This window comes from Myotis yumanensis, unplaced genomic scaffold (assembly GCF_028538775.1).
Source record: "Myotis yumanensis isolate MYYU_CA2020_CCGP unplaced genomic scaffold, mMyoYum1.0.hap1 SCAF_4, whole genome shotgun sequence".
In the NCBI taxonomy this organism is placed as follows: Eukaryota; Metazoa; Chordata; class Mammalia; order Chiroptera; family Vespertilionidae; genus Myotis; species Myotis yumanensis.
Genome location: NW_027223755.1, coordinates 106316147 through 106330997, shown reverse-complemented (window position 1 = coordinate 106330997; position 14851 = coordinate 106316147). Strand labels below are relative to the sequence as shown.

Sequence of the window (14851 nt, the reverse complement as noted above, 5' to 3'; positions counted from 1 at the left end):
AATTTCTTATCATTCTTTCTGAAACTTTCCACGGGTTATTTTTCCTTCCCTGGATCGATCGTGTGCGCTGTCAGGTGGCCCTTGGACACGGGGTTTGCGACCTGGCGACCTTCCCCGTCTATGACGTCCTGTGCTCGGTAACCGGTCTCTGGGGAGCAGGGTTCCGCCGGCCGCGGGCAAGAGTTCATTTAAATGACACGCGGGCGGCGACCCAGAGCGCCCGCTCCGGAAAGCAGCCGCCCCCAAGCGCGCCAGTTGGAGGTCGGTTGGTAATACGCCCGCCTCTCAGACCGAAGGAGGCCCGCCTCTGGGTGCGCGGTGCTTATTGGGTGAAAGGGCTGTCAATCAGCAGGGCCATCAGTACGGAGGCCGTGGCCCCGCCCTCAGGAAGGCAGGAGCGCGCGGCGTGCCTGCAGCTCCGGGCGCGAGTCGTGCCGGTTGCAGGCGCCGCGCTCACTTCTGACTGTTGGTCCGCGTTCACTGGAGAAGGAACCAAAGGGGACTCTGCTCTCCTCCCTCCCGCCCGGCCAGGCAGGCGCGATGGCAGACCCCGCGGCGACGGGTGCCGGCGGGGAGGCGGCGGCAGCGGCAGGTTCGGCGGGTCTGGCGGGCTTGTCTCTGGGTCACGGCTTCTCGAGCTACCGGCCCTTCGAGCCGCAGGCGCTGGGGCTGAGCCCGAGCTGGCGGCTGACGGGCTTCTCCGGCCTCAAGGGCTGAGGCTGCAAGGTCCCCCAGGAGACGCTGCTCAAACTCCTGGCGGGACTGACGCGGCCCGACGACCGGGGCCTGGCCGGAGGCCATGAAGAGGTGGCCCAGGAAGCCGGCCTGCAGGTCCCGGCGGAGCCCAGCCCCAGCTTGCCGGCCCTGGGCATCGGGATGGACTCCTGCGTCATCCCGCTGCGGCACGGAGGCCTGTCGCTGGTGCAGACCACGGACTTCTTCTACCCGTTGGTGGACGACCCCTACATGATGGGGCGCATCGCCTGCGCCAACGTGCTGAGCGACCTCTACGCCATGGGCATCACCGAGTGCGACAACATGCTCATGCTCCTCAGCGTCAGCCAGAGCATGACCGAGGAGGAGCGGGAGAAGGTCACCCCGCTCCTGGTCAGGGGCTTCCGGGACGCAGCCGAGGACGGCGGGACGGCGGTGACGGGCGGACAGACTGTGGTAAACCCTTGGGTCATCGTGGGCGGGGTGGCCACGGTGGTGTGTCAGCCCAATGAGTTCATCATGCCCGACAGTGCCGTGGTCGGGGACGTGCTGGTGTTAACCAAGCCCTTAGGGACCCAGGTGGCTGTCAATGCCCACCAGTGGCTGGACAACCCTGAAAGGTGGAATAAGATCAAGATGGTGGTCTCCAGAGAAGAGGTGGAGCTGGCCTATCGGGAAGCCATGTTCAATATGGCCACCCTGAACAGAACTGCCGCGGGGTTGATGCACACATTTAATGCCCATGCAGCCACAGACATCACAGGCTTTGGCATTCTGGGGCACGCTCAGAATCTTGCCAGACAACAAAGAAACGAGGTGTCCTTTGTCATCCACAATCTGCCCATCATTGCCAAGATGGCCGCCATCAGCAAGGCCAGTGGGCGCTTTGGGCTCCTTCAAGGAACCTCGGCAGAAACTTCTGGGGGGTTGCTGATCTGTTTGCCAAGGGAACAGGCTGCTCGCTTTTGCTCTGAGATTAAATCTTCCAAGTACGGAGAGGGTCACCAAGCCTGGATCGTTGGCATTGTGGAAAAGGGGAACCGGACGGCCCGCATCATTGACAAGCCTCGAGTTATTGAGGTCCTGCCTCGTGGGACCACTGCTACCGCTCTGGCTCCAGACCATCCCAACGCCTCCTCTGAACCTAGCTCTTGAGATGGAAGAGCAGAAGTTGTCTGGACCTCACCGCCTGTGCACACAATCATGGATGGTTCTGAAGAGTTGACTTTAGGAACAGATTTCCAAAGAAGGCTGCCCGCATAGTAGTCCCACAGTTGCTCTTTCTAGGTGATTTGAGTCAGCCCATCAGAAGCTGCACATCCAAGGCCAGAAGTCTCATTTTGGACTTCGGGGGAGGGTGGTTTTATTTGGCTTAGAAGGGGAGCACAAAACCTGTATCCTCTTTCCAAGAGCAGAGTGAGGAAATTTCCATCTGAGAGAATTAGGGGGAAGTACATATACATGTGCAACTAAATTTGGACCAATATGGTTGATAAATATAAATTGTTAAGAAAGATCTTATAACACAATGACAGGTTCTTTATTAGACTTTCTGAAATGCTGTCCCTTTCCTGCTCTGGACAAGAATTGAGCAGCTTGTCCAATGCCTGGGAAAGGAAGACCTGCAGCCATCTGACCTGGTCTCTGTTAATGATGCCTCTTCCTCTAAACCCCTTTAAGGACTGGGAGAGGCAGAGAAGCCCCAGAGCCCAGGCTCGGAGGTCATTAAGATGTTAAAGTTTGTGCTGAAAATTCCTGATGATTTAATCAGTGAAGTGATTTCTAGTGAATTAAATAAAAAGCATTTTGTTGAAAATTCACCAGAGTAATGTTTGGATCCTTGAAGTTCTGAATCCTTTACAATGTTATCAAATGAATCAATTCATACATTTAGAGTCTGATCATTTAACCCCCAGATTTAGGTTTGCATTCTCCCCCTGAGTTGACAGCAAAGGACAAAACAGACATAAACCTCAAGGACTAGACAGTGGGAGAGGAAATAGCGAAAGTGCCAACAGTCCTTAGAAAATGAAAAGTAGGTGGAAGAGGGGTAACTGACTTAGCAGGATAGAGGAAGCCAAAGTGTGAATGCCTTCCAAGTTGGGGAATACTAACAGGAAGTGAGGAGCTGTGGTCCAGAGGTCCAAGGGAGGTGGGATCAAGGGTGGGGATAAAAACAGATTCTGGCCCTGGCTGGTTTGGCTCAGTGGATAAAGTGTCAGACTATGGACTGAAGGGTCCTGGGTGGGATTCAGGTCAAGGGTACATGCAGGCTCAGTTTCCAATAGAGGGCCTGCGGGTGGCAGCCAATCAATGATTCTCATCATTGATGTTTCTCTCCCTCTCTGGAATCAATAAAAATATCCTATATAATAAAAGGGTAATCCTATATAATAAAAGGCTAATATGCACATTGACCAAACGGCAGAACTACCAGTCGCTATGACATGCACTGACCACCAGTGGGCACACACCAGAAGCTTCCCCCTGGTGGTCATTTCGCTCCCACAGGGGGAGTGCCGCTCAGCCAGAAGCCGGGCTCACAGTTGGTGGGGAGCGGGCCTACGCCAGCAGGCGGACATCTCCTGAGGGATCCTGGACTGCGAGAGGGTGCAGGCCATGCTGAGGGACACCTCCAGTGCATGAATGTCATGCACCAGGCCTCTAGTATATAATAAAAGGGTAATATGTGAATCGACCGAACCGTGGAACAACCGGTTGCTATGATGCACACAGACCACCAGGGGACAGACACTCAACCACAGGGGAGGGCCACTCGGCTAGAAGGCTGTGGTGGGAGCCTCTCCATGGGACATCGCCCGAGGGCTCCCGGACTGGGAAAGGGTGCAGGCCTGGATGAGGGACCCCCCCACCGCTCCCCAAATGCTGTGCACTGGGTCTCTAGGATTTAAAATAAAACAGATGAAAATAAAACAGGTTGAAAGTTTATTCAGAGTAATTAGATTTTTTTTTTAAATTCTCAAACTTCTCCCTGGTTCACACAGCCAGAAGACTGCTCCTCAGCTTGGTAGATAAAGGGAAGTTTATATCCTGGAAAATGTGAATTAAAAAATACTGTAAAATCAGGGACACCAGGCACAGCAGAGGACAGGGGACTTGACCAAAAACAGAAGAATAAAAACTGAAAATGAGGGCCCAAACCTCTTCCTCAGCTATTAAAAACACTGTGCAGGAAGCTTATACTGCTGCTCATGGAGAAAATGAATGTGCCCAGAAAAAATAGAAACATAAATAGAAACATTTGAGGAGCCCCCAGTTAAAATCCCTGTATGGAGAAGTCTCCCAGTTGAAAATCTTCACTCAAACACATTCTTTTTAATGCCTAAGTCTTAAATAGGAGCAGTCATTGAAGGAAGCCTCCAACTTGAAAGAAGTCAAAGCTAACAAATTCAGGAAAGGGACAATATAGGGAGTGGAAGGAAAAAAAATGGAGGCAAAGAAACAAGATAAAGTGTCCATGAGGAGATAAGAACAAAGCATGTAGAATATAAAAATATAGCTCAGATTTTAATATTCAGTGGAAGACTTAAAAGATAAAGTTGAGCCCTGGCTGGGCTGCTCAGTCGGTTGGAGCATCGTCCATACACTGAAAGGTATGGGTTTGATTTCCAGTCCAGGCACATACCTAGGTTGGGGGTTGAGTGCCTGGTTGGAGCACAAACAAGAGGCAACCAATGAATGCTTCTCTCCCTCCTCTCCACCTTCCCTTCCTCTCCAAAATCAATAGACATATCCTTGGGTGAAGCTTTTTTTTTTTAAGAAAATACAGTTCAGAAAATTTTCCAGAAAGTAGGGGGGAGGGGGGAAGATACACACTAGAAGGGGAAAATAATGAAAATCAGAGGTGAGCCATGAGGTTCAACATCTAAGGAATTCCAGGAAGAGACAATAAAGCATATGGGAGAAAGAAAATTATCAAAGAGTAATACAAGAACGTTTTTTAAAACTTAGAAGTTGCGCCTAATCGGTTTGGCTCAGTGGATAGAGCGTTGGCCTGCGGACTGAAAGGTCCCAGGTTCGATTCCGGTCAAGGGCATGTGCCTTGGTTGCGGGCACATCCCCAGTGGGGGGTGTGCAGGAGGCAGCTGATTGATATTTCTCTGTCATCGATGTTTCTGGCTCTCTATCCCTCTCCCTTCCTCTCTGTAAAAAATCAATAAAATATATTTTAAAAAAACAACTTAGAAGTTGTGTCACATACCTCTTAATTCCCAGTATAGTGAATGAAAAAAGACATTAATTTTAATACTAAAATGTAAAATGCCAGGAATAAAGAGACCCTAACAACAATAATAATAATAATCACAAATATTTATATAGTGCATACTCTTTGCCAGGCACTGTTATAAGTGTTTTATGTGTATTAACTTATTTAAATTTCCAACAACCCCATTTGTCAATAAGAAAGCTGAGGTGCCGAGAGATTAAGAAATTTGTCCAAGCCGGGCCGGCTTGGCTCAGTGGTTGAGCATTGACTTATGAACCAGGAGGTCCTGGTTTGATTCCCAGGTAGGGCATATGCCCGGGTTTCGGGCTTGATCCCCAGTGTGGAGCATGCAGGAGGCAGCTGATCAATGATTCCCTCTCATTATTGATGTTTCTCTCTCTCCCTCCCTCTCTGAAATCAATAAAGATATATTAAAAAAAATAAATTTGCCCAAGGTTACACGATCAGTCTTCTAGGCAGTGTGACTCCGGAGTCCAAGCTTGTATTCACTATGCTCTCCTATATTCTTCTGGGGAGAGGGGAAGATCATGTACAAAGGTTCTGGGATAAGAATGGTATCAGGCCAGCCAGTGTGGCTCAAATGGTTGAGTGTCAGCCTATGAACCAGGAGGTCATGGGTTCAATTCCCGGTCAGGGCACATGCCAGGGTTGTAGGCTGAGTCCCCAGTAGAGGTCGTGCAGGAGGCAACCAATCAATGATTCTCTCTCATCATTGATGTTTCTCTCTCTCTCTCTTCCTCTCTCTTCCTCTGAAATCAATAAAAAATAATTTAAAAAAAAAGAATGTTATCTGCATTCTCAATAGCAAATTGGAAGGTAAAAGCCAATGAAGGAGTGCCTTCAAAATTCCAAGGGTAAATGATTTTCTAAAATGTATTTTACTCCTAGCCACATTTTTCAAAAATGTAGAATAAAGGTATTTTTAGACATGCTAAGTATCAAAGGGGTTTCATCCCATGCACTCTCTCAAGAAATTACTGGAAGATGTGCTCCAGCAAAAGAAGGGAGCAAACCAAGAAAGAAAAAAACATGGGGTTCAGGAAATCTAACTCAGCCAGGGAGAGAGGTGAAAGGGGCTATCAAGGTAGATGCTGGTGCCGAAACCGGTTTGGCTCAGTGGATAGAGCGTCGGCCTGCGGACTGAAAGGTCCCAGGTTCGATTCCGGTCAAGGGCATGTACCTGGGTTGCGGGCACATCCCCAGTAGGAGGTGTGCAGGAGGCAGCTTGCTGGGGTCCAATCCCAGCGGGTCCAGGGGTCCCCAAAGGTGTGGACGGAGTCGGCGAAGAAGGAATGACACGAAGACAGCCTTCAGTTGATCAGCAGCCTAGTCAGGACCTCTAGCCAGGATCTCCAGCCAAAGTTCTGGTCGGAGTTCTGGTTAGGAACTGATGAGGTTCTGATGTGGATTGTCTTGTTACATCCATATTTATACCAGCCGATTTTAATCCTGTCAATTTCTATTACAAAGGTTAGGGCGTTTCTTATCTCCATTCCAGGGAGTAAAGATTATGTAGCTTAACTACCCGCCTGGCACTTAATTAAGGGGTTGTATCCCCTCCCTAACCTCAGGGAAAGATCCCCACCTGGGGAAACAACCTTTCTCGGAGAGGTGACCTTGGTTAAAACACATGGCGCTAAAGAGAGCAAACATATTAAGAACAATATGCTATATATGCCAGGTCCCTTGAAACATATGCTGTGCAGATGTTTCTTTCCTGCAGCGACTGTGTCAAGCAGCAAGGATGGACTGGCTCCCGGCAGCAGCTGATCGATGTTTCTCTCTCATCGATGTTTCTAACTATCTCTCTCCCTTTCTCTCTGTAAAAAAAATTAATAAAATATATTAAAAAAAAAAAAAAAAAGGTAGATGCTGGAGAGCAAGTCCATGCTTGGACAGGAGCCTGGAAGGCTTCCAGAAAAAGGAAAGTGGAACAGATACGGTATTGATGCATTTAATGTTGTGAAAAGTTGTATTGGAAGGCTAATAGAAGATGTAAAAAGAATTAGTAATAATATATATATATATATATATATATATATATATATGTAATATATTTTATTGGTTTTTTACAGAGAGGAAGGGAGAGAGATAGAGTTAGAAACATCGATGAGAGAGAAACATCGATCAGCTGCCTCCTGCACACCTCCTACTGGGGTTGTGCCCGCAACCCAGGTACATGCCCTTGACCAGAATCGAACCTGGGACCTTTCAGTCACAGGCCAATGCTCTATCCACTGAGCCAAACCGGTTTCGGCAATAAATATATATATTAAAAAAACACACACAAGTGGGTCCTAGAGAAAATTAAGCCTGAAACATTGCTAAAGATAAAATGACAAAATTGAACCTGTCCTACTTCGGACACATCATGAGAAGGCAGGGTTCTTTGGAAAAGACAATAATGCTGGGGAAAATAGAAGGCAGCAGGATAAGAGGAAGACCAAAGACGAGCTGGATTGACTCCGTAAAAGAAGCCACATGAGTGGACAGGAGCTGAGAAGGGCTGTTGAGGGCAGGACACTGTGGACATCACTCATTCAAGCCAGGAGCTGGAGCCCACTCAATGGTACTTAACAACAATAGAGAAAACTAGCAAATGGAAGAGAAGAATGAGGCCCATCAATTAGTCGAAAATAAAACCTGTATAACCAATAAAATGTGATCACATATAGTACTCAGCAATAAATTTTTACATAGCTAATAATGCTAATATTACCTAACAAAAATAACTAAGCTAACTGGATTGATTGATTAAATCCAGTTTTCTCCTGCTCAAAGGTCCTTCCATAAAATTCCTGCTACATATCTCCAGCTTTATCCCATGGCACTCTCCCTGACTCTCTCACTACACACTAGGCCATAAGCCTTTCCATGGTGCTTCCAACAAATCAAGATCCTTTGCACTTTCAGTTCCCTCCATCTGGAACCTCACCTCAGGCTCTCTACCTGGCTGGCTCACTCTCAGTCCTGGCTCAGCTCACATAAAACCTCCTCATAAAAGCCATCTCTGACCTTTGCCAACACCTAGCTACTCTCCCTATTTATTGGCTTCATACCTTTTATCCTAATTTCTACTTATCTTGAGAATGTATTAGTTTACTTTATAATTGTCTGTCTCTGCTAGCATGCGGGCTCCAAGATGGCAGGGGATGTTCTGTATCCCAGCACCTAGAACAGTGTCTGGTCCATAGTAAGTGTTCAGAATATATTCAATGAATGAAGGAATGAATGAATGAAGTACACACTGGGGACCCTAGCACCCTCTATTGTGACACTTCCCTTGCTCTTGTTTCCAAGCAGTGGAAGCTGACACCTCCAATCTCCTTGAGGAGGCTTCGGAGAAGAAATTAGGACCTTGGTCCTGGTTAGCCCTTTACACAGCTCTCTAACTGGTTCATTTTCCAGCTTGAGGTGGGCAGTGGAAAGGGGAGGAAAATGACTGGATGCCTCCTTGGCCTGGGCCCGCTTAGTTAACTTAGAAAGGATGAGGGGTTGAGAGCAAGGGAGGCATCCAACTTTTCCTTGGGGAGGGGGTGGCTGGGCATCAAAATGGAGGTAGCAGGTAGTGGAGGTGACAGGGCCTTGGGTGGAAACTAGAAAAGAATCACAGGTACACGCCCGGGTAGGGAAGCCATGGAGGAAAAGGAAGAGGAAGAAAAGGAAAAGGGAAGCTGAAGCTGGAGGAGGATGAAGAGAAGGGACAGAAAGACGGAAGGAAAGGCAGTGACTAGGTGACCTCAGCTCACACCACGCACCTGTGAGTGGCTTCCTTCACTTCTACTACTTTGTTCTCCAGCTGCTGCCGCCCCTTCCACTCCAGGGTTTCCCAGGGGTGGGAGACTTGTTCCACTCGCTGAGGAGCATTGAGGAGTGCTGGTGAGCTGCAGCTATGCCTTTCTGGGTGAAGTCAGACAAGCCGTGGGTCCCAGTTTTCTCATCCATAAAATAGGTGCAGCCACACCACCTGTGTCAGGAAGTCAGGGAGGGGATCCCATGAGATGTGCTTGTATAAATTAGTATTTATTTGATCTACTCAAGTACCAGGCCCTGAGGAAACGAAAGCCTGACACTGCTTCTGTTCCCCAGAAGACCCAGTGTAGGACATCTAGAAAAGGGACACCAGTCACCCCCAACTAAGGTGAAAGGTGGTAAGTGCCATGAGAGCTAGAGTGCATGAAGTGCTATAGAAAATAAAGTTCTGTCCTCTGGAGGAAGTTCTGGAAGACTTCCCAGAGGAGGTGGCTTTGAAGCAGGGCTCTACAGGATGGGTGGAATTTGGATTTGGATATGCAGAGAAGTGAGCTGTGTGAACAAAGGCAGGAAGGGGGAGGGTGGGAATATCTAGCTGGACTTCAGCATGTGTGTAAGGGGGCAAGGCTGGGTAAGTAAGTTGGGGAAGAGCTTCTAAGAGTATTGGCGACTCTTCCTGAATGGGCTAAGTTAGAGATTCCTAAAAGCCCTTGTCATGACTCCCCCTAAAACATTTGTTTTCTTAAATATATTTTATTGATTTCAGAGAAGAAGGGAGAGAGAGAGAGAGAGAGAGAGAGAGAGAGAGAGAAACACCAATGATGAGAGAGAATCATTGACCAGCTGCCTCCTGCATACCCCCTATTGGGGATTGAGCCCGCAACCCCAGGCATGTGCCCTTGACTGGAATTGAATCCAGGACCCTTCAGTCCGCGGGCCTACACTCTATCCACTGAGCCAAACTGGCTAGGGCTCCCCCTGAAACATTTAATAAGAACAAACTTTTGTTTTAATCCTACCCAAGGATATGTCTTACTGATTTTAGAGAGAGGGGAAGGTGTGTGTGTGTGTGTGTGTGTGTGTGTGTGTGTGTGTGAGAGAGAGAGAGAGAGAGAGAGAGAGAGAGAGAGAAATATTGATGTATGAGACAAACATCGATCGGTTACCTCCTGTACCCACCCCACCAGGGTTCAAACCAGGTGCCCTGACAGGGAATGGGATTGGCAACATTTCAGTCCATGGGATGACGCTCCAATGAACTGAACCACCCTGCCAGAGGAAGAACAAACATTTTTAATGATAGCAAAATGCCTTCTCACATCTCCAGGTTCAAAACCAACAAGGCCTATGGCTCTACCTCCAATAAGAATAGCACTGTGATAGGTTGGGGATAAAACCATGAACAGCCCTGGGATCTCAGACTGGCTCAGGTTCTCCCACCCCCATAACACCCACCCAGCTTATGGGCCTCTACTACTTGTTCTCCAGCTGCTTCTGCCTCTTCCACTCCAGGGTTTCCCAAAGAGCCTTACTGGGAGCAGTTGCACAGCTTGGCTCTACTAAGGAAGGTGGCCAAACTCTTATGAGTAGCAGAAGGGCATGTGTGTGCATGCTCATGTGTGCCTGTCCCAGCCCATCCATCCTGTCATTAAACATTTATCAGCCTGTGCTCGGAAAACACCTTTATTTGAAAAGACTAGGGCACCAGTCTCGGGAGGGGTTGGGGAAGGGAAAGGCTTAAACACGGCTCATCATAAACGTGGACCAAAACACAAGACCAAGCACACTGTGACCCTGACAAAAGCAGGGAGGTGGGCTTGCCTAGATATGTCTGAGGGGAATGGTGAAAACTGACTGGATGTGGGGTGGGGGTGGAAAGAGCATGGGATGAGGAGTCCAGATGATAGGGCCAATCATGTGCAGGTCTGTTCCCTCTCCCCCATGAGGGCCTCCCTTATCCCCTAACTCTGTGCTGTGCTGGAGCTGGGTTTGGTTGGTCTTCAGGTGATGCTGTGGAGCAAAGAACTTGGATGTCCCCGCAGGTTCTTCACAAGAGCCTGACAGCTCAGCCAGGGATCTCCTGGGCAGAGGGCTGAGGCAGTCCCAGAGAGAAAGCCTCTTCCTCCTTGTCAATCTCCAAGGACCATCTGACCCGTGAGCTCTAGAACTCTTAGTCCCTGGCTATTCAAAAATCGGAACTGCAGAGACTCCTGAAAAAGTTGCTCTCCAAGTGTGTTTTAGTTTCCAGTAGAAGAGTTTTGGGTTCTTATTTGGAGACGCTTAGCAAACACCAAGGAAGATGCTAGGGAAGGTAGTTGGTTCCTGAAACTTTCAGTTCACAGATTCATAAGGCAACTCAATGCTCTGAACTTCAGGCCTGTGTGTCCATGTGCCTGCAGGACATTATCTGGATGTCCTAGAGCAATGGTTCTCAACCTGTGGGTCGTGACCCCTTTGGGGGTCGAACAACCCTTTCAAAGGGGTCGCCTAAGACCATTGAAAAACACATATATAATTACATATTGTTTTTGTGATTAATCACTATGCTTTAATTATGTTCAATTTGTAACAATGAAATGGGGGTCACCAAAACATGAGGAACTGTATTAAAGGGTCGCGGCATTAGGAAGGTTGAGAACCACTGTCCTAGAGCCATCTTAGACTCCATGTTTCCCAAACTGAATTTATTATCTTCCCTCCCACCCAACTTCCAGGTTTCTGTGTCCTCTTTTCAACAAATGGCAAAACTATCCATCCATTTACTCAAGTTAGAAACCTAAGAAGTTACCCGGGACTCCCCCTTTTCTCTCATCTCCCATCTCCCATATCCAACTTCCATGTTGCCTAATCCAGTGGCAAATGCTGTGCTCTAGATTCACCCAGTAGCTCAGCAGCATCCAAATCAGATGTCCACTCAATCTGGAGCACTTTCCACTCTTGCCTCCATAACAGCACACTCTGCCAATCTCTCTTCTACCTCATCTGCCTCTTCTCTGCTGAACTGCTAAATGTTGGAGTACCTCAAATCATGGTCTTTACTACGTAGATTATTGTATCATTATGCCTCTCCGATTCTTTCTTTAAGTACTCTCTAAGTGTCTGAGACTACCAAATCTGAATTTCTCCTCTAAAGCTTAGGCTCATAATACACCTGCTTAATTGACATATATCTTCAACTTGCTTTGTCATAACTCAAACTCCTGAAGCCACATGTGTTAAATCTTGCACCTCATCTTTTTTGTCCCAGTAAGAATCATCCATCCACCAAATTGTTCAACACTCACAACCTAAAAGCCATGTTTGATTCTATGCTTTCCAGCTAGTTCAAAACCAACAAAGCCAATAGATCTACCTCAAAAATATGTCCCATATTATCCACTTCTCTCCATCTTCACCCACCATCAGCCTGGTCCACGTCACCATCATCTCTTGCCTAGACAATATTAGTAACCCATCTTCCTGCTGCTTTCCTTGCCTTTCTCCAATTCATTCTTTTTTTTTTTCCCCAATTCATTCTTAACACAGCAGCCAGAGGACTCATAAATACAAAGTATGATTATATGATTCTCCTGCCTAAAGCCCTCCAAAGGGCTTCCATAATACCTAAAATCCCAAAGTATTATATAAATGTAATTTATATAAATTTAAAATCATGGGTAATTGATCTGATCTGGCCTCTAACACCATAACCAACAACTCTCTCCCTTGCTCACTACATTCCTACCATACTGGAATTCCTTTGTCTTTAGAACACGTTAAGTGTTCTGCTTTAAGCATTAGTGTTCCTCTACCCAGAACTCTCTTCTCCTTAATTTTTACTCAGCTTCAATGTCACTTTCTCAAAGACAAGTAACAGAAAAACTAAAAGTGGCTGACCAATAGAGATTTTTTTAAATTTATATATCCAAAATCCTAAATTAGGGTTTTTCTGTAATTTGTAAAAATAAGTGACACAGCAATATTATCAAGGATCCAGATCCTTTCCATCTTGCTATCTACCAGTCTCAGCTGGTGGGCTACCTCTCCTCATTATCCAACCTTCACATACTAATATCAAAGGTAAAAACCTACTACGTCTTGTCCTAGCCAGTTTGGCTCAGTGGATAGAGTGTAGGCCTGCGGCCTGAAAGGTCCCAGGTTCGATTCTGGTCAAGGGCACATGCCCAGGTTGCGGGCTTGATCCCAGTGTGGGGCATGCAGGAGGCAGCTGATCAATGATTCTCTCTCATCGCTGATGTTTCTACCTCTCTCTCCCTCTCACTTCCACTCTGAAACCAATAAAAATATATTTTTTAAAAAATAACTATGTCTTCAAAAAAAAAAAAAAGAATAAAGAACCTTTCCCAGAAGTCTCTACCACACTTCCTCTGTCTCCTCATTGTACAAAGCTAGGCTACATGCTCACCCATAAACTGATCAATGGCAGGACAATGGGGCCACATAATCAAGTAGAGAAGGATGGATCCCAGAATAAAATCACTGTTCTGCAAGGATAGAGGCATGAGGAGTGCAGCTGAGTAGGTTAACAACAGTCCTTACCATATCTTCCCTGGACCATGCAATCTAAAGTTGCCCCCACTTTTCATTTTTAAATACATTTAAAATTTGTTTTCAAAAGGACCTAAATAAGACACCTTTCAAAAGAGGACATTCAGAAAGCCAAGCGACATATGAAAACATGCTCAAAGTCACTAATCATCCTAGAGATGCAAATCAAAACAACAATGAGGTACCATCTCACACCTGTCAGAATGGTTATCATCAACAAATCCATAAACAACAAGTGCTGGAGAGGATGCGGAGAAAAAGGAACACTTGTGCACTGCTGGTGGGAATGCAGACTGGTGCAGCCACTATGGAAGACAGTATGGAGTTTCCTCAAAACACTAAAAATGAAACTCCCATTTGACCCTGTGATCCCACTTCTAGGAATATATCCCAAGAAACCAGAAACACCAATCAGAAAGGATATATGCACCCCTATGTTCATAGCAGCACAATTCACCATAGCCAAGATCTGGAAACAGCCTAAGTGCCCATCAGTAGATGAATGGATTAGAAAACTGTGGTACATCTACACGATGGAATACTATGCTGCTGTAAAAAAGGAGGAACTCATACCATTTGCAACAGCATGGATGGAACTGGAGAGCATTATGCTAAGTGAAATAAGCCAGTCAATGAAGGAAAAATACCACATGATCTCACTCATTCATGGATAATAAAGACCATTATAAACTGATGAACAAAAATAGATACAGAGGCAGAGCAGCATCGAACAGACTGTCAAACTACAGCGGGAAGGCCGGGAGGGGTGGGGGTGGGAGTGGGGGTAAGAGATCAACGGAAGGACTTGTCTGCATGCATATAAGCATAACCAATGGATACAAGACACTGGGGGGTAGGGGAGGCCAGGGGAAGGTCAAGGGTGGGGGAGGAGACATATGTAATATTCTTTGTAATACTTTAAGCAATAAAACAAAATTTTTAAAAAAAATTGTTTTCATGGTACTTATCACCATTTGATGCAATAGTAGGCCAAACGGGCTCTGAGGCCAAACTGCCTGGAGTTGAAACCTGGCTACCACTTTACTAACTGCTGAGTTAAACTCAATGTCTGTTTCCTTATCTGTAAAATGAGGATGATGACGAGGAGAAGGAGGACAATGATATTACCTACCTCATAGGTTGTTGTGAGGATTAAATGAGTTGCTGTAAGAATTAAATATGTAAAATGCTTAAAACAGCTACCTGGCTCCAGTTTATTCCTAGAGCCCAGCTGTATTCTGGAGATATTCTTGTACCCTAATAATAAATTCCCCCTTCTGGCTTAAACTCTTCATTTCTGGGGTTCTCGGCTGAGCGTCCTTCCGGGTCGCACCCCGTCATTTCGCTTTGGCGCCATCTGGCGCCATAGGTTAGTGACGCGCCTGCGCACTCCCCGCCCTCTGCCCTTTGTCTCCTAACCTGGTGGAATCTGGTATCCACACCTTTAAGATGCTTGGCCAACACGGAAGTATTCCGGGGCAGAGGCCTCTGAGCGCACGCCTGAAGCTTGCTCCTATTGGTCCAGTCCGGGTAAGGGGCGGGCTATAACAAGCTCCACGCAAGTAACTGGACTTTCCTGAGGCTCCG

The 14851-nt window shown here is 46.9% G+C and overlaps 1 protein-coding gene and 1 long non-coding RNA gene across 2 annotated transcripts; one reads left to right on the top strand and one right to left on the bottom strand.

Annotated features, from left to right (window-relative positions):
• Positions 1 to 366: 366 nt before the first annotated feature.
• Positions 367 to 2534, top strand: LOC139009323 (selenide, water dikinase 2-like). Its single transcript, XM_070413570.1, has one exon. The coding sequence runs from the start codon at positions 541 to 543 to the stop codon at positions 1867 to 1869; it is 1329 nt and encodes a 442-aa protein (XP_070269671.1). The 5' UTR covers positions 367 to 540; the 3' UTR covers positions 1870 to 2534.
• A 1115-nt stretch (positions 2535 to 3649) lies between these two features.
• LOC139009324 (uncharacterized) lies at positions 3650 to 14669 on the bottom strand. Its single transcript, XR_011471299.1, has 3 exons — positions 14397 to 14669; positions 8722 to 8930; positions 3650 to 3765 (listed from the first exon to the last, which is right to left on the bottom strand). It is a non-coding gene; the product is annotated as an uncharacterized lncRNA (long non-coding RNA).
• Positions 14670 to 14851: the final 182 nt, after the last annotated feature.